At 40.6% G+C, this 20,437-nt stretch overlaps 1 protein-coding gene across 1 annotated transcript in view; it reads right to left on the bottom strand.

Annotated features, from left to right (window-relative positions):
* The window catches only part of LOC124620131, a 250,344-nt gene that overhangs the window by 106,869 nt on the left and 123,038 nt on the right, over positions 1–20,437 (bottom strand). The window contains exon 12 of the mRNA XM_047146805.1: positions 11,301–11,457. Within this exon, the coding sequence (XP_047002761.1) occupies positions 11,301–11,457 (157 nt within the window). The remainder of the gene's footprint in view (positions 1–11,300; positions 11,458–20,437) is intronic.

Genomic DNA, 20,437 nt, shown 5'->3' with positions numbered 1-20,437 from the left:
GGTGAAGCTGAAATGAGCAGCGATTCGTGGTCGGACGGTCACGGAACAAAAGGAACAACTGTAAATTTATTAAAAAAGATCAAAAATAAGTAGGTAAAAGTTTACGGCTAAAGTGTTTTAACATATAGAGAGCTACATAGGTAGTTCAGAAAATGTTTCAAAGAAGCAGAATGTAGAGGGCGCACTCGAAAATAAGCACATTTGACCCCAAGTTGGTACACAAGACAGTAAGAAACACTCGGTACTGTAAATTTACACATGCAATCATACAATGGGATTGTAAATAAAAATGCGTGATTGGTTAACAGTGAAGCTCAGCAGCACGAGTCAGTAGAGGAGAAAACATTAGGGAATTAGACTGAAAAGCAGTATCACAGAGAGCACAGAGTTTTGGCACGACACTATTTAATGTGGTGGTCCGCTACAACAGCAGGCGTTCAAACTGCACAACCACTGGTGGCTACTGTGTGTTTTGAAGGCAACTACTGTAGAGGAGATGGAAGTAGGGAAATATTAAGGAATAAAGATTGCAATGTGACGGTGCTATGTGAATTACATAGCAGTCAGAGAAACAGAAATACAACAATCTTTGCGCAAGAGCCATGTTCAGTACCAGGAAAAATCCCCAATAAGATTACAACAACACTAGTCATAACAGAAGGGAATTGCCCGATGGCAGCAGTAATAGTACTCAAAAGGAGATTGAAAGTAATGTAAATCACTCAATTTGTATGATGAGCACACTAGAGTCACGAAGTTATTCCAGTGGATACCGGTTGGTATACTGTCTGAATTACTTCCAAATACTATGATGAAATATCCACACACATTGAAAAATTAAAGCATATTTGTCAGCCTTTTTATAGTAAGCTAGTTGTAATTAGTATTCACACAAACATTGTATCTGTTCTGTGTCACAGTGAGACACCAGATATGGAGGTCATCGAATGGAAGACGTGATTCTGCAGCTGCAGTTGCGTATGCATAATAATCTTTGTAATTTTCCTACCTGCTGAAACAGGGTGGGAACAAGTTCCAATACAGACAAACTTGCAAGTGCACCAGTTAGTAGGTAATTCAACACTGGGAAGTCACCTCAGGAGAGAGCAATCATAAACTAATTAATGCTGCCTCACTGCCTCACCATGGAGGCTCAGGGAACAACATAGAACTCTCTCATTAAGACAGCAAGAAATTTCAGAAAAGAGGATTGGGAGCTTCTCTGCACAGAGAATATTTCCCCATCCTAACTGCAGCCAGGAGACAGTATTGATGAAAAAGCCACTGAATTATCGGACACTATACAGAAAGCAATACAGAAGGTTGTGCCACTGAAGAAACACGTTGATGCAGCACAAATGATACCTTGGAGAACAGAACTTACAGAGCTTAGAAGATAAGTTTGTAAGGTAGGAAGAATATTACAAAGACATAATTTAGACTGATGTAATACAGGCAACTAAAAGAGAGTATTTATCTGAGATAAGCTCTGTCAGACAAGCTAGCTGAGAGAGATTTGTTCTTGAAAAATTTGCAGTTGTTTCTTGGGGTATGCCCTATAAAATTATAACTAAGAAAACAAGAGCCCCCACTGTCCTGTCCACAATCAAGACTGAAGGCCAAATGACAAAAAAATTGGAGGGGAGGGAACCAACTGAAGTTCTTTTTGAGTTTGTCTTACAGATGACAATGAAAACGAGGACACTGAATATCATAAAAAACAGAGAGCAGCTCGAAGAGCCATATGACAATACAGATGTTGTGTACTCATGTACCAATATAGAGGTTGCTGAAATCACATGTGGTATGAAAGTAAATACAGCACCTGGTCACAATGGCATAGCGCCTGAGGCATACAATCATTACATCCCTAGAAAGTTCATGCATGAGTAGATTAATTAAAGAACACATTACTCAGAGACACTTTCAAAAATGTTGGAAAATGGCAGAAGTATTCATTACAAAAAAGGAAGAAAATAAAGATCTTTCACTTACCAAATCATACCAGTCAACTAGCGTAATAAATGTACTGGGTAAGACTTTAGAAAAAATACTAATCAATACGTTCAGGAAGGGTAAATGTATTGAAGATGTAATTAATGAGGCGAAAGAATTACTATACGCTGGAGACACAAAATATGTAATAGGTATATTGACAGACATATCCGGGCCATTTGATAACTTATGGTAGCCTTCATTCTTTGAAAGACTAAGGGATACAGACTACCGAAGAACATTATACTGCTACTTACTGGATTACTGCATGCAAAGACCAACATGTGATGCTAGTAAGTCTCACATCAACAAGTTGAATAAATGTATTACAAAAGGATGCCCTCAATGCCCTGTTTGCAGTCCCCGATTCCAGGACATTAACTTAGAACTACTTTTCAATAGATTACGTCCTCAAGATCACAAAGTAGCGTGGAATTAATAGGAGTTGTTATATACTAATGATTTGTTACTTTTAGTGCATGCCAACAATCTGGACTGGATAGAAAATAAATGTAGTAAACTGCTTGGAATCTTGCATGAATGGTGCTCACAGGTGCGCCTGAAGGTAGCTCCACAAAAATTGCCGAACTTCTTACTTATAGGAAGTATTATTAGGGATCCCTCAAAGTAAATCGGGAGGTATTTCAAAGGTTTAACATCAACTGGTACTTAGGTGTACACCTGGACAATGCCCACACAGAAATTGTAGCAAGGGCAGGTAATGGTATGATGAATTAAATTATTAATACGGGGCAAATATGGTTTTGTTTGCCACTGGATGTAATGAGTTTGTACAACAAGTATATTAATTATACACTCCTGGAAATTGAAATAAGAACACCGTGAATTCATTGTCCCAGGAAGGGGAAACTTTATTGACACATTCCTGGGGTCAGATACATCACATGATCACACTGACAGAACCACAGGCACATAGACACAGGCAACAGAGCATGCACAATGTCGGCACTAGTACAGTGTATATCCACCTTTCGCAGCAATGCAGGCTGCTATTCTCCCATGGAGACGATCGTAGAGATGCTGGATGTAGTCCTGTGGAACGGCTTGCCATGCCATTTCCACCTGGCGCCTCAGTTGGACCAGCGTTCGTGCTGGACGTGCAGACCGCGTGAGACGACGCTTCATCCAGTCCCAAACATGCTCAATGGGGGACAGATCCGGAGATCTTGCTGGCCAGGGTAGTTGACTTACACCTTCTAGAGCACGTTGGGTGGCACGGGATACATGCGGACGTGCATTGACCTGTTGGAACAGCAAGTTCCCTTGCCGGTCTAGGAATGGTAGAACGATGGGTTCGATGACGGTTTGGATGTACCGTGCACTATTCAGTGTCCCCTCGACGATCACCAGTGGTGTACGGCCAGTGTAGGAGATCGCTCCCCACACCATGATGCCGGGTGTTGGCCCTGTGTGTCTCGGTCGTATGCAGTCCTGATTGTGGCGCTCACCTGCACGGCGCCAAACACGCATACGACCATCATTGGCACCAAGGCAGAAGCGACTCTCATCGCTGAAGACGACACGTCTCCATTCGTCCCTCCATTCACGCCTGTCACGACACCACTGGAGGCGGGCTGCACGATGTTGGGGCGTGAGCGGAAGACGGCCTAACGGTGTGCGGGACCGTAGCCCAGCTTCATGGAGACGGTTGCGAATGGTCCTCGCCGATACCCCAGGAGCAACAGTGTCCCTAATTTGCTGGGAAGTGGCGGTGCGGTCCCCTACGGCACTGCGTAGGATCCTACGGTCTTGGCGTGCATCCATGCGTCACTGCGGTCCGGTCCCAGGTCGACGGGCACGTGCACCTTCCACCGACCACTGGCGACAACATCGATGTACTGTGGAGACCTCACGCCCCACGTGTTGAGCAATTCGGCGGTACGTCCACCCGGCCTCCCTCATGCCCACCATACGCCCTCACTCAAAGTCCGTCAACTGCACATACGGTTCATGTCCACGCTGTCGCGGCATGCTACCAGTGTTAAAGACTGCGATGGAGCTCCGTATGCCACGGCAAACTGTCTGACACTGACGGCGGCGGTGCACAAATGCTGCGCAGCTAGCGCCATTCGACGGCCAACACCGCGGTTCCTGGTGTGTCCGCTGTGCCGTGCGTGTGATCATTGCTTGTACAGCCCTCTCGCAGTGTCCGGAGCAAGTATGGTGAGTCTGACACACCAGTGTCAATGTGTTCTTTTTTCCATTTCCAGGAGTGTATTTGTGGGCTTTGGTGCTGGTGTTTGGATGCACAGGTAAGACTGGTCAAAACTACTGCTGCAGTAAGGAAAGTACAGCGAGGAATTGTACCACCATACTGCAGAGCTTTGAGTACCATACCTACAGACAGTCTAACTAAATTAATGGGCATTATGTCCTCCAGATCTATAAATATGAAAAATAGCTGCTAAATTGGCTGAGAAAGAAACAATACTAAAAAATACACGAGATTCCCTTAGAATCATCAACAAATCCAATAGTAATAAAGAATTCAAAATTTGCAGACTAGCATCAGAGATGGAATTCACCAGACACAGAAAGGAGAACATTTAATTTCTTCCTGAAGCAGATGAAAGGCTTCAGATCACACATTTTGAGCCCAGCAGGAGACTGGTCAAATACCTTTCTAAACATGGGCCATAACCTACATATATGAATAGAAATGGTTAAAGACAATGACCAGCTGTGACTGTGGCAAAATTGGGACACATCATCATGTCCTATGGAAAAGTCCCATAGTTGAAGATATAGCAAGGACTGCTAGGCAGGCTTTAAGAGGTAAAAATGTTTATTAGATAATTACAGTAAAACAGGAATTTGATACCGTAAATCTTGAAGCTGATGCTGTATCTGAAAAGGGGTGGGCAAGTTGCAACTGTAGCCAACAGAAGCCAGAACAGATGATCATAGGTAAACAATCACATGGTCAAAAGTGTATCCAAGGAGACAGAGAAGAATCAATGACACATAGGTATGCTCTGATCTGTCACCATTCTGTCTAGTGGCAGCATAATATTGCAGGCCACGATGAAGTGGCCAATTTGGTACGGGACGTACATGGTGTGTTCAATAAGTAATGCAAAACTTTTTCCTTCCTTGTGGAATATTCCCACTTCGACCCCACAGTTTCATAATGTTCCGATAGATGGTTGCACTATACTTTTTTTCTTTCTTTTGCTTGTGCCTTTTGTCCCATGGAGACGCAGGGTTGGCATGGTTAATCGGATGTGGCAATGTTAGTTTAAGGGGATGGCCGGATGCCCTTCCTGCCACCACCCCATACTCCCCGGGAAGGAATTAGTGTGTCCCAACTGTCTGCGACGAGTGTAATCCATGGAATAGTGCGAAAGTGTTCAGATGTCTGCAAGCCGTGTAACTGAGGCGGAACATGGGGACCAGCCCATTATTCACCTAGGGGGATGTGGAAAACCGCCTAAAAACCACATCCAGGCAGGCCGGCACACCGGCCCTCGTCGTTAATCCACCGGGAAGATTCGATCCAGGGCTGGCGCGCTTATCCAAATCCAGGATGCAGCTCGTTAGTGCTCTTGGCTAACCTGGCAGGTTTGGTGGCACTATACGTAGCCTCCATAATGGTGCCTGCAATGGAGGTGTATTCCATGCAAGGAGCTGCTGTCGAGCTTCTTTTTGGAGAAAACCAGAGCATTGTAGACATTCATATGCACTTGTAGAAGGTCTACAGAGACTTGGCAGTGAACAAAGGCACAGTGAGTCACTGGGTAAGCCGCCTGTAATGATCGCAACAGGGTTGCACAAACCTGTCTGATCTCCCTCATGTACACAGGTAGCTCACAGCTATGACTGCTCCGATGTTGGAATGTAATGACACACTGGTTCGAAGTGATCAATGGATCAGAAGAAACTTCTCCTCCACGACAATGCAAGTCAGCGCACCTGATAAGAGCTCATGAAACTTTATTTGACTGTTCTGCCTCATTCACCCTACAGCCCGGACCTCACACCTCCCGACTTCTATCTATCTGGTCCAATGAAGGATGCATGGGAAGTAATACATGGAGGTTATTGATGCAGCAAGACATGACTCTTACGTCGACCAGCGGAGTGCTATCTTGCGGGCGTACAGGCCCTCCTAGAAACATTGTCTGATGCTTTTAGGACTTTTTATTGTAGGAGTAGTACATGATTTTTGTAATAGCAATAGGCACAATTACTGCTATAAATTAATCAAGATAATCTGAAATAATTAAAACCTACAGCTCTTTTTCTGTCACAGTAAAGGAAGACCCGAATAAGGGTGGATGATGACGACACAAGAAGATGATAGGTAGCCATCTAAATGTTAGAGAAGTGATAGTAGAAGAAAAAAGATAAAGACAGGAAAAAAATAGTATTACAGACAATGTAAACTTAATTCATGCAAAACAAGTAGATCACGAAAATTCATGCACATTTTATTCTATGTGTAATGGTAAACTGTTGTAAGCAAGAAAGTAGGCTATAATAAATAAATACATAATGGACACCGAGTTGTTGATCATTAAAGAGAGACAATAACAAACGTATAAGGGCAAGGGAAGGACGAGAGCCAAATCGGCAAATGTATAACAAGGGTGGAAATTCCTTGCTAGAGCAATACATATGTTGTTTTGGTCTTCAGTCCTGAGACTGGTTTGATGCAGCTCTCCATGCTACTCTATCCTGTGCAAGCTTCTTCATCTCCCAGTAACTACTGCAACCTACATCCTTCTGAATCTGCTTAGTGTATTCATCTCTTCGTCTCCCTCTACGATTTTTGCCCTCCACGCTACCCTCCAATACTAAATTGGTGATCCCTTCATGCCTCAGAACATGTCCTACCAACCAATCCCTTCTTCTGGTCAAGTTGTGCCACAAACTTCTCTTCTCCCCAATCCTATTCAGTACCTCCTCATTAGTTATGTGATCTACCCATCTAATCTTCAGCATTCTTCTGTAGCACCACATTTCAAAAGCTTCTATTCTCTTCTTGTCCAAACTATTTATCGTCCATGTTTCACTTCCATACATGGCTACACTCCATACAAATACTTTCAGAAACGACTTCCTGACACTTAAATCTATACTCAATGGTAACAAATTTCTCTTATTCAGAAATGCCTTCCTTGCCATTGCCAGTCTACATTTTATATTCTCTCTACTTCGACAATCATCAATTATTTTGCTCCCCAAATAGCAAAACTCCTTTACTACTTTAAGTGTCTCATTTCCTAATCTAATTCCCTCAGCATCACCCGACTTAATTAGACTACATTCCATTATCCTCGTTTTGCTTTTGTTGATGTTCATCTTATATCCTCCCTTAAAGACACCATCCATTCCGTTCAACTGCTCTTCCAAGTCCTTTGCTGTCTCTGACAGAATTACAATGTCATCGGCCAACCTCAAAGTTTTTATTTCTTCTCCATGGATTTTAATACCTACTCCGAATTTTTCTCTTGTTTCCTTCACTGCTTGCTCAATATACAGATTGAATAACATAGGGGAGAGGCTACAACCCTGTCTCACTCCCTTCCCAACCACTGCTTCCCTTTCATGTCCCTCAACTCTTATAACTGCCATCTGGTTCCTGTACAAATTGTAAATAGCCTTTCGCTCCCTGTATTTTACCCCAGCCACCTTCAGAATTTGAAAGAGAGTATTCCAGTCAACATTGTCAAAAGCTTTCTCTAAGTCTACAAATGCTAGAAACGTAGGTTTGCCTTTCCTTAATCTAGCTTCTAAGATAAGTCGTAGGATCAGTATTACCTCACGTGTTCCAATATTTCTACGGAATCCAAACTGATCTTCCCCGATGTCAGTTTCTACTAGTTTTTCCATTCGTCTGTAAATAATTCGCGTTAGTATTTTGCAGCCGTGACTTATAGCAGTACTTAAAAGAAGCAAAAGGCAACCACTCACTTATGGCAGATGAATGAGTGCTACGCAGAAACACACAACAGGAAACAGCATTCACACTAGCTTTCGAGCACTAGCTGTTTTTCTAGAAAAAATACACACAATCACATATGTAACTTACAGACACCCAAACACACTGAGAACACAGCACAGGCACATCCCAGTAGTTTGACATGATCTCAAGCATCTCCTCATGGACTTTGGTCCATCCCAAAACCTGTCTTCCGAATCCATCTCCTTCCTCACGCGAGCAACCTCCCCCATTTCCTATCTTTTACCTAGTCCCCAAACTCCACAAACCCAATCCCACTGATCTCCCTATTGGTCTTCCCATTGTGGCTGGTGAAATGCTCCAACAGAATGAGCCTCTGCCTTTGCTGACAAACACCTCCAAACTATTGTCCGCAATCTCCCATCATATATTCAACACATTGCTCACTTCCTTCACCGCGACCCCACAGTTCCTGCTCCATTACCACCAGGCTCCTTGTTGATCAGTAAGGATACAGCATCTTTGTTTGCCAACAGTCCCCATGCCCATGGTCTTGTGGCCACGGAACACATTTCTGGACGTCGTCCTAATACTAAATGCACTACTTCTTCCTTAAATCATCCCATCCAACCATAATTATTTCATATTTGAAGGCCAAATTTACTAACAAATCTGTGGTCCTGTCATAGGTATTCACATGGCACCATCCTATGTCAACTTACTTATGGGTCATTTGGAGATATTCTTCCTAACAAGTCAACACCTAAAACCTCTCGCATGTTCCAGATTCACTGATGACATATTCACAATCCGGATACACAGCAAGGACAACTTTTGTTTTTTCCACCTTAACTTCCACACCTATTCTCAGATCCACTTCACCTGGTCCTTTCTATCTCACGGAGCCACCTTCCTATGTGTCGACCTCCACCTCTCAGATGGCTTCAAAATACGTCTGTCCATATCGAGTACATCAATGAACAATAGTACCTCCACTTTGACAGCTGCCATCTGTTTTATGTCTGAAAGCCTCTTCCTTACAGCCTCACCATCTGTGGATGCCGCATCTGCAGTGGGAAGCAGGAGTCGTCGAAATATACCGACATCGTCATCAGAGGCTTTACTGACAGACAATACCATATCTAGCTCACCCATAAACAAATCCCCCATGGCACCTGCACCTATGATGCCAGTACAGCCGTAAACAGCCACTGACCACCACTACTCTGATCACCCAGTATCAAGTTGGCCCAGAAAAGTTCAAACATATCCTCCACAAGGGCTTTGATCATCTCTCACTGTGCCCTAAGATGAGAGATATCCTACCCACAGCCCCCAAAGTAGTTTTCTGCGGCTCACCCAATCTACTTAACAGCCCTGTCCATTCCTATTCCACTCCTACTTCAATCCTGCACTCCACAGGTCATTCCCTGACGGTCAGACCAGCTGCAAGATCTGTCACCATACATCCGTCCACTGCCTTCCAACACGGTCCAGTCACAGGTATTTCCAACCCGATAAAAAAATAGGGCCCAATAAAAGATAGGTTCAGTCTGTTGTCATAGAGCACCTGTACCACTAGTTATTTATTATTTGTGAATAAGCACTTAGATTTGGGAGTATACCCTCGTCTGTGTGCCAATTTGTCTCATTCTCTTCCTGTGGGCTGGCTTTCTCTCTTCAGTTCTTGTTGTTCCAGTCTACTACTTTGGTAATTTCCTCTTAATCAGCTTGCCATTTGTGATATCTGGATCTGAATATTTTGTAGTTCTGGACATTTTCTGAAGTAACTGCTGCCAATTTCAAATCAAGTTTTGATCTCGCCATCCCTTTTCATCGTGTCAGTTTTTGCTTCACTGGTGCTGTCACAAAAATTGACTATTTGTTTCGTATGTCTGTCTAGGTTAACTCTTTTAATGTGTCCGTACAATCTTAACCTGCATTTTCAAATGACACGGTGAAAATTTTCGAATTTCCTAATCGTTCTAAGGCAATACTGCTTGTCTACAAGTTTTGAATCTTCAAATTTTCTTATGAATTTGTGTGACTTCCCCTCAGTGTTGTCAATGTCTGTTTCCCTCTTCAAAATTAATGTTTCTGATGCACAGAGGCATTCTGGTTTAATTACTGCACTGTAATGTCTTAGTTTTGAATGTTTCGAGTACATTTCTTATTGTAGATATTTAGGGTAGGTTGGTATGCAGTTTCGATTCCATTTTCCTGAATGATTTCACCAAGATATTTAAATTTTGGTCATTGTTTGATTTTGTCTATGAATTTTGGTGCTCATTTGTTGCAAATCATGTACTCTGCCTTTTCAAAAGATATGTGGAGACCAACTTTTTCTGCAGTTTCATTCATGTGTTCAATCTGCTTTTGGGCTGATGAACTGCCATGAGTTAATATTGCTTAACCGCGTGCAAATTGTAGGCAATTTATAGATAACTCGCCCCTGTCTAAAGTGAGTGAGTGGTTAATTTTGAGGACTGGTTTTTGTTTGTGCCATTCTTGTATCACTTTCTCCAGGACACAGTTGAAAAGTTACAGAGGCAGTCTATCTCCTTGTCGTATTCCTATTTTGATTCTGAAAGGATCTAAGACTAAATTTAGTCTTGGACTCTGTATCTGTTAGTGCCTGTTTCATGTTTGCAAATGTTCTCAGGTCTAATGATTTTTAAGATTTAGTCTGTCCATCGACAATGCACAGGTGGGCTTCGTAGTGGAAGACAATACATAGAAAGCAGACACACATATTTTGTTATAGTCCTAGTCCCACATAAATTTTCAATCTCTAAAGAGGGTTCACTTCTCCTTATGTTAACAGGAGGATTCCATTTTCCTTTTGGCGAACAGTTACAACTTAATATTATTTGGAAGTAGCTGTACATGGGCATAGGAACGGGGAAGGGGAACTGTGGAAAACAATCGTGTCACAATAGTCCACAGAGAGAATCCTGGCTATCTCTGACTGAGCTCTAGTATTTGTCTTAACTTTAAGAGTCAGCAACTGCATATTTCAATAACTAATTTTTTTTTAATTTTCTTTTTCTTTTTGAGAATCTGCTTACACGTCTGCTATAGATAAAATACAGTTTGTGAAGTAATGAATGTTATCTATCTAGTGGTATCCTGTTCCTCATGAGTTGTTTAATGTTCCTTCTGACCTTTTTCTGCTTGTTACTCTGCAGTAAACAAAATGTTATTCATGTTACTTTGACTGAAATATGTTGTTTGTCTAAATTTGCCCTAGTTCTCTTAAATAAACAAACATTTTCCCCAAATCAAACTTATCAACAGTATTGGCACAATGAGAAATCATTGCATAGAAATAATTTATACCTTGCAAGACTAGCACACAATAAAAAAGTAGGAAACGTACTACTCTGCGATCCTCTTCTGATTTTGTCAAATTCTGCGCCAAATATATGATCTTCTGTGAGCTGATTGAAAGGTGCAGGATCTTCAAAGGGATTCCAGTCAGCAATGTCTGCTGACAGTGATCTACCACCATGGGTAAGAGTATTGGCAAGTTCTCCCTACAAAGAAAAGAATAAAAAAAATCACTTACCGGTAATACAATGACAAATTACTGCTTACAAAAGTAGGCAAATGTATTCAACATATCTAAGTATAAAAAAGTGTTAGCCTATCCACAACAAATCATTATCAGTTCTGAGAACTCTACTAGTTCCAACTATGGTTTCTGCAAGTTTACCTTTAATCATTTCACATTTCAAATACATAATTCACTATAATGTGTAGGTATTCAACAATGTAAGGAGGTTCATCAGTCTGTTAATGTCTATAGTGGCAACTCCTGCACCTTACATGAAACAATGACACTGTGACGTGTGTGTGTGTGTGTGTGTGTGTGTGTGTGTGTGTGTAAGTAATGTCTACAGGCACACATTCCTGTTCATTGCCAAGTTGCCAGCAATCCACCTACCAGCATAAAGGACCTTTTGCTACTGTTAGGGAATTTAATTTTTGGCGAAGTTTACTTTTTCTGAGACTATATTAAAAAGCAACAGTCACCCCATGATATGATTGTCCATTTCAGCCATCTGCAGGTCACACATATGGCACTCACAACCTCTTGATATACAGTGAGTGAGTTTCATGTTCCATGGACCATTAGCACAACAAATCATAATGATGTGGAACAAGCCTCTTTACATTAACATCATATATTAATTTGTAAACATGATTACATGCTGAACATTTGTTAGTTATTTTAATAATAATAATAATAATAATAATAATAATAATAATAATAATAATAATTTATTAGGGACTGCAAGGAATTGTCAAGCAGAAACTTTTCAATTTGTTTTAAAATAGACTCTTTTTTTCTGTGAGACATTTTATATCACTGGGTAAGTTATCAAAAATTTTAGTTACAGCATTGTACCACTCTTTTTCTGGTAAAGACAACCTTAATGTGGAGTAAAGACTTCTGGTATTGTAATTACATACATCACTGTTACTTTCGAACTGCAGTGAATTATTTTCAACAAACTTCCTGAGGTAATAAATATCATGTGGAGCAGTAATCAGCATGTCAAACTCCTTAAATAGATATCTGCAACATAATTGTGAGTGAGCTCCACATATTATTCTTGTAGCATGTTTTTGAGCAATAAAGACTTTCTTTTTGAAAGATGAGTAACCCCAGAACATTATTCCATACATCATCAATAAATGAAAATATGCAAAATGTCAACTTACGGATATGTCTCTCCTCGAGATCTGCAATGGTTCTAAGTGCAAATGTGGCTTCACTAAATTGTTGTAGGAGTTCCAAAATGTGTTTTTTCCAATTGAAATTCTCATCAACATGGAGACCTAAGAGTTTTGAAGTTTCCATGCTATGTATTATTTTCTTACTACGCATGATTTTTATCACTGGTGTAGTACCCCTAGATGTGCAGAAGTGAATATGCTGTGGTTTGTTTTTTAAAAAATTGAGGGCAACATCATTAGCAGAAAACCATTCAACTATGCTTTTAAGAACATTGATTACCATTACAATACTTGGGTCATACGCGAAAAAGAACTAATCCTGCCTGTTGTATATTAGACAGAAGATTGTGTACATATATGAGGAACAATAGTGGATTGAAGATTAAGCCTTTGTGAACCCCATACGTGATTTATTACCAGTCAGCATAATGTCTGTGGACTACACTGGTTGAATTACTTAGCACAACTTCCTGCATTCTTTTAGTTATGTATGATATATCCATTAGTCAGCTATACCACCAATCCCATGAAAAAACTCTTGTTTATTTCAAATATTGTGATCCACATAGTCAAGTTACTTACATAGGTCACAGGAAATACCAACCAGTGCTATTTTGTCATTTAATGCTTGTAAAATCTGGTGAGGGAACTGTAAAATTGCATTTTCTGTAGAGCAACTCTTCTAAAATTCAAACTGTGGTTTGCTGAGGATACTATTGTTGCTCAGGTGAGTCATCTCCTCAAAAATTTTGAAAAATGAAGTAAGGGAGTGAAACAGGTCAGTAGTTATTGATATCTCATCTATTACCTTTCTTAAAGATGGGTTTAACAAAGGCGTATTTCAGTCTCCCTGGAAAAGTCTTGAGTTAGTGGCACAATACATATTTTAGATACGTCTGGGGCTATTATTTGGAAACAAATTTTTAGTACTCTATTGGAAACACCTTCAAATACAGATAAGCTTTTATTTTTGAGGGAATATATAATTTTTTTAAATTTCAGAAGGAGAAGTTTGTGATACATACATATGATTAAATTTTTTGAGAGTAGCTTTTTCCAGTATACTACCTTGATTTCTTTTTTAACCATTTGTCTCTATACTTTCTACCTTATTTGAGAAATGATTATTAAATATATCTGTGACTCTTCATTTATAGACCTTCCATTCAATTAAATAGTAATGTTATCCAGTTGTGCGGCTCGTTGTCCTGTCTCTCGTTTCACCACATTCCATATTACAGCCTTAATCTTATTATCGAAATTACTGGTGTCAGACATCTTGCGCATGTTTCTTGATTTTTTAAATAACTTTTCTTAGCAACTTTGAGTAGTTTTTGTAGTGTGCAACTACTGCAAGACCTCTTCTGGTTCTTCCCAACAGATACGTTTCCTTCTCCCATTCACAAGAAACTTTAATCCTTCTAAAGATTTTTCTTTTATACGGCTGTTTAATGTCCTTTCTGATTAGCTTATGTGGAAAGCTGTGTTCAAAAAATGATTTCAAATTATCATGGAACAGATTAAATTTTATGTAAGCGTTTGGCTCATTATAAGTTTCATTCCAGGTCATCTCTTGTAAATTATTCTGAAAACATTATTGCCGGAGCTATTAGTTATTCTACCTGATTTCCACTGAAGAGTATCAATACTGTAAGGCACTATCTATCCTATTTATGACAACTAACTGTGCATTATGATCAGAGAGACCCCCTGTTCCAGTATTAACAGTTATTTTCTTGCTTTGAGTTTCTCCAAAGAAAACATTATTAATTAGGGTCCTACTGCTTTTATCGATCCGTGTTGGGAAGTTAATAACTGAGATGAAGTTGTAGGATCCAAATAAGGTTTCCAGATAATTTTTGCTATCATAATACCTTAGAAACTCTACACTGAAGCCACCACAGGTTATTAACTGTTTGCTGCTGTCTGACAGATTGCATATTAAGGAAACCAAATTCCTCATAAGCAGTTCAAAAATTCTCAGTGAGGATATATATACATTTATACGGAATAGAGCATGGGAAATAAACAGAAGGGATGGTTGGGAATTCATGACTTCCAGCTGGACAGGGCAGTGTAGTAATGCAACAGTGAAAGTTGAAAATTTGTGACGGCTATGTCTCAAACCCAAATTTATAGTTCACATGAGCAGCTGCGTTAACCGCTTTGGTCATTCGGCACGTGGCCCCTGACCAACTGAAATTTACAACTCATTGTATGCTGCAATGCAGTGTCCCTCGTCCACTAACCCCTTACTTGCAAATTATTAGTCCCCATATGAATTCGGAAGATTAGATGGGTAGATCACATAACTAATGAGGAGGTATTGAATAGGATTGGGGAAAAGAGAAGATTGTGGCACAACTTTACTAGAAGAAGGGATCAGTTGGTAAGACATGTTCCGAGGCATCAAGGGATCACAAATTTAGTATTGGAGGGCAGTGTGGAGGATAAAAATCGTAGAGGGAGACCAAGAGATAAATACACTAAACAGATTCAGAAGGATGTAGGTTGCAGTAGGTACTGGGAGATGAATCTTGCACAGGATAGAGTAGCATGTAGAGCTGCATCAAACCAGTCTCAGGACTGAAGACCACAACAACAACAATGAATTCGGATGATATTAGTGCATCCGCACAAAGACAAATTTCAAGGAGCCATCACACTCTTGCAGAAATGTATACAGGGAGGTGTTAAAAGTCACGGGATACCACTTATACCACATCAGACCTTTTTTCGCCTGGAACAGTGCAGCTACTCTGTGTGGCATGGACTCACCAAGTCATTGGAAGTCCCCTACAGAAATACAGACCCATGCTGCCTCTACAACCATCCATGATTATGGAAGTGTAGCCAGCGTAGGATTCTGTGCATGAACTGACCTCTCGATTACATCCCATAAATGTTCGGTAAGATTCATGTTGGGTAATCTGAGGGGTCAAATCATTCGATAGATTTGTCCACAATGTTAATCAAACCAGTCACAAACAAATGTCGCCCAGTGGCACAGCGCATTGTTATGCATAAAAAATTCCTTTGTTACTTGGGAATATGAAGTCCATGAATGGCTGCAAGTAGCCAAACATAACTGAAGACCCAATCAATTCCATGTGACTACAGCCCACACCATTACGGAGCCACCACCAGCTTGCACAGTGTCTTGTGGACAACCCGGGTCCATGGCTTTGTGGGGTCTGCACCATACTTTAACCCTACCGTCAGCTCTTACTAACTGAAACAGGGACTCAACTGACCAGGGCGAGGTTTTCCAGTTATCTAGGGTCCAACCGGTATGGTCACAATCCCATGAGAGGTGCTGCAGGCATACTTGCATTGGCCATGTACACTCACATTGGCTGGCTGTTGCCGTAGCCCACTAACGTCAAATTTCAACATACTATCGTAATGCGTACATTCATTGTACATCCCACAATGATTTCTGTGGTTATTTCAAACAGTATTTTATTGTCTGTCAGCACTGACAACTCTACACAAATGCCACTGCTCTCGGTATTTAAGAGAAGGCCGCTGGCCACTACATTATCCGCAGTGAGAGGTAATGCCTGAGATTTGATGTTCTAGGCACACTCTTGACACTGTGAATCTTGGCATATTGAATTCCCTAACGATATCCGAAACGGAATGTCCCACGCATCTAGCTACAACTATCGTTCCATATTCAAAGCCTGTTAATCCTAGTCGGATGGTCATTAATAATGTCGGACACCTTTTCACATGATTCACCTGAGTACAAATGACAGCTCGCCAATGCTCTACCCTTTTTATCTTAGGTGCATAGCACTACCGCCAAATGCATATGTGCACATTGCTATCCCATGACTTTTGTCACCTCAGTACATATTTGGGTGGTATCTGTCCTGTTCGATATGTCCTCTGATGGACATCACTAATGCTGACCCTAAAATTACAGGTTTGTTTTACTAACACATTCATATTAATTCATGTTTTTTCTACATTTAGAGCTAGTTGCCACTCATTACATGAACAAGAGATTTTTTCTGAGTCACCTTGTATCATCCTACAGTTACTGAACTTCAACACCTTCCTACACACCACGGCATCATCAGTAAACAACCTCAGACTGCTGCCCAACCTGTCCGCCACATAATTTATGTATATGTGAGGTCTATTCAAAAAATTCTGGAAAATTCATATTTTGCGCCAATAGTGAGTTGGAGTGAAATACGGTTGGCATCCCTGCACACGCCTGTGTTTAATGTGTAACTGTGAAGTTTCACTGTTGTAGGTCTGTTAGTTATTGTTCAGTGCTGTGTTAAGTAGAATGCTGAGTTGCACAGGTAGCAAATTTTGAGATGGCAGAGTTAAAGGAGCAATGCATCTGCATTAAATTTTGCTTTAGGCTCAAGTAAACCTTTACACAGACACACCAAATGATGCAATAAGCCAACGGTGATGAGTGCTTAAGTCGTACTCAGTGTTACAAATGGTTCACATGGTTTAAAGAGGCCGGACGAAAATTAAATATGACCTTCGTTCAAGACATCATTCGACATCTACCAACGACACTCACGTTAGGAATATCAACGAAATTGTGTGTGCCAATCGAAGACTGACTCGTTGAGAGATTCCACAACAAAGTAACATTTCACTTGGATCATGTCATGAAATGCTGACACAGCATCTTTAACTGCATTGTGTTGCCATTCAAGTTCGCGTCCCACAGCTCATGAATAAAGAACAGTAGACCTTCACCTTGGAATCTGTGAAGAGCTTTTGGATCATGCAAATGAGAACGAGACATTCCTAAAGAGAATCATAAGTGATGATGGGATGTGGGTCTATTGTTACGATGCTGAGACCAAAGTTCAATCTTCACATTGGGTAAGGAAAGGTTCTCAAAGACCAAAACGAGGTCATCAGGTCATGTCAAATGTCAAAGCCACGGTGATAGTTTTCTTTGCCTTTGAAGGATTAGTTCATCATAAATTCTCGCCACAACGACAAATTGTTAATCAACGGTACTGTTGGGACATGTTACGACACCTGTGAGGAAGGTAAGTGTAGAAAAATTTTGTGGACAAAGCTCCAGAATTTTTTGAACAGGCCTCATGAAAAATAATAGCGGTCCTATCACATTCTCCTGGGGTATTCTTGACAATAACCTTGTCTCTGATGAACACTCGCTAATAGAGAACAACATACGGGATTCTATTACTTAAAAAGTCTTCGAGCCACTCGCGTACCTGTGGAACCTATTCCATATGCTCACACCTTCATTAGCCGTTTGCTCTGGGGCACTGCGTCAAATGCTTTTCGGAAATCTTCAAATACAAATTCTTCCTGTAGTCCTTCATCCATAGTTCACATTATGTCACGTGAGAAAACGACAAGCTAAAATTCAAACATGTGATGCTGTCTAAAACAGTGCCAACTCATAGTCCTGAGTTTTTTTACCAATGCTGCAGAGTATTCTTTATAAAACTGAATTGGGTTTCCAGCCAGACTGGCGACTTATTTCTTTCCAACTCTTACGTTGTTTCTTTATGCCAGGAATCCTAATCATTATGTTGTCCAAATGGGGACTCCGTGCAACTGTCAAAACAAAGATGTGTGTGTACAATTCTCCTGCGTGAACAATATCTTAAATGCAAAATTTAAAACTTCGGCTTTCATTTTGCTGTCTTCTAATGGCACACCAGACTGGTAAACAAGTGACTGGATGGAAGGCTTAGACCTACATAGTGATTCTGCAAAGGATCAGAGTTTTCTAAGGTTATCAGCCAGATCTTTTGCCAAGGTATGACAGTGGAAGTTTTATGGTTTAGATCTTTTAACAGACACAAGAATCTTTACTAACCTTTGTCTGTCGTCATTTGTGAATTCTCTTTTGAAATGCGAGTGCAAACGCCTTTGCTTTCTCAACATTTTCAAACATTGTTGCTAAATCATGGTGGGTTATGCATAACTTTTCTATTCCTGTTGATATGTGGGGCTAAGGTTGGCACAAGATGTCGATCCTTTCAGAGTTCTCTAAATTTTTCATACATGAAGATCTTCAATCTTATTACTTAAACCTCTAATATTTTGATGAATTCTTCTCAGGTTATCAACAGAGTGGTGGCGTCGTCTTGTCGCAACAAGACGACGGCACCACTCGGCTGATAATCTGAGAAGAATTCATCTGTGGAATACGCCGAGAAAGACTGAAATCACTAATATTTTGATGAAATACTGTCTGAATCCTAATTCTAACTTAATGAAGGTACCTCTCTGACACCAGTAACCACAGTGCTTAGCGTGATGTTGCCCCCCCCCCCCCCCCCAAAAAAAATCATTTTCAGAAAGAAGCTCAGCCAACCAATCTTTCCATCTCCTATTCAGATGAAGACCATGTCCAGGATATCCCCAGTCCTCTATCGCAGCAACATGCACAGCACTCATATGAGATTTCATTTCAGTCACCAGCAGCCTCCTCAACTCAGTTTAACAAGGCTCACAGCAGTAGAAACCCAGGGCTGGTAATAGCACTGCAGAATCTCCACAAAACTCACATTTGTGTGTGTAGTTGTGACTCCTATTTCTTCCAGGTCACCCGTGATGCTGTAACTACTGTTCTTTGCCAGGCTGTTCCCCATTGAAATCATCATACTGTAATGCTTCGTCACAGGCACACTTGTATACAAAACTGATCATGGACCTAGCATTCATTAACAGTGGCATCTAGCAAAAACATCCATAACTATAAGAATTAAAAATTTTGCTTCCCGGTAAAGGTACATCAAAAACACAATTACTACATGTACGTATCAATTATGGGATATAAGCATAAAAATAAAATCTACAATCATTGAAAATTAAGGTACTCATCAGAAGCTTTAAAAATGCTGCCTATGTTCAGACAGTCTAGTATCTAAAGTGTCATCTGCCCTGAGCAAAGTTCCAATAAAAACAGGAAATCTTATGAAGACCTTGGTACCAAACCATCAGATTTATTCTCTTACTGGCAAGATGAAGAGGTCTATTTGACTAGATGTATAAAAACAGATATATTATAGTGTTCAAATGTAGAGAAATTAGAACACACTGATCGAATGACAATGACATTGGAAAGATAGTGAAGTGCGCGTAAATCATTACATATGAGGATGATTTCAAAAGTTCTCTGAACGGAATAAGGAAAAAAAATTACTTACATCACTGAAACTTTTTTTTATTTTTCAATGTAGTCTCCTTACAGATTAATGCACTTAGTTCAACGATGTTCCGTTGCCTTGTTCCCACTTCACTTCAAAAATGAGTTTCCTCCAGGCCTACAAAATAGTTGTTAACTCCGGCTATCAATTCTTCGTTTGAAGTGAATCTTTGTTCACCAAGAAAAATTTTCAGTTTTGGGATGAGATGGAAGTCTGATGGAGCAATATCAGGTCAATATGGTGGGTGTGGCAACAATTCATACCTTAATTTGTGTAATTTTGCCATGACAATGACGTGTGTGGGTATGCACTGTCTTGATGGAAGGTGACTTTCTTCCTTGTTAAACCTGGCTTTTTTTCACGTATCTTTTGTTGCAATTTGTCCAGGAGGTTAGCATAGTATTCTCCAGTAACTGTTTGCCCAGTGGGGAGATAATCTATGAACAGAATACCCTTCGCATCCCAGAACACTGATGCCATGACCTTTCTCGCCAAAGGAATAGTCTTTGCTTTCTTTGGTGGCGGAGAATCAGCATGTTTCCACTGCTTTGACTGTTGATTTATCTCTGGGGTACAGTAGTGCACCCAAGTTTCACCT

The sequence above is a fragment of the Schistocerca americana genome, chromosome 1 (assembly GCF_021461395.2).
Source record: "Schistocerca americana isolate TAMUIC-IGC-003095 chromosome 1, iqSchAmer2.1, whole genome shotgun sequence".
In the NCBI taxonomy this organism is placed as follows: Eukaryota; Metazoa; Arthropoda; class Insecta; order Orthoptera; family Acrididae; genus Schistocerca; species Schistocerca americana.
The sequence above is the reverse complement of the archived record's forward strand: the minus strand, read 5'-3'. Positions and strand labels throughout refer to the sequence as shown.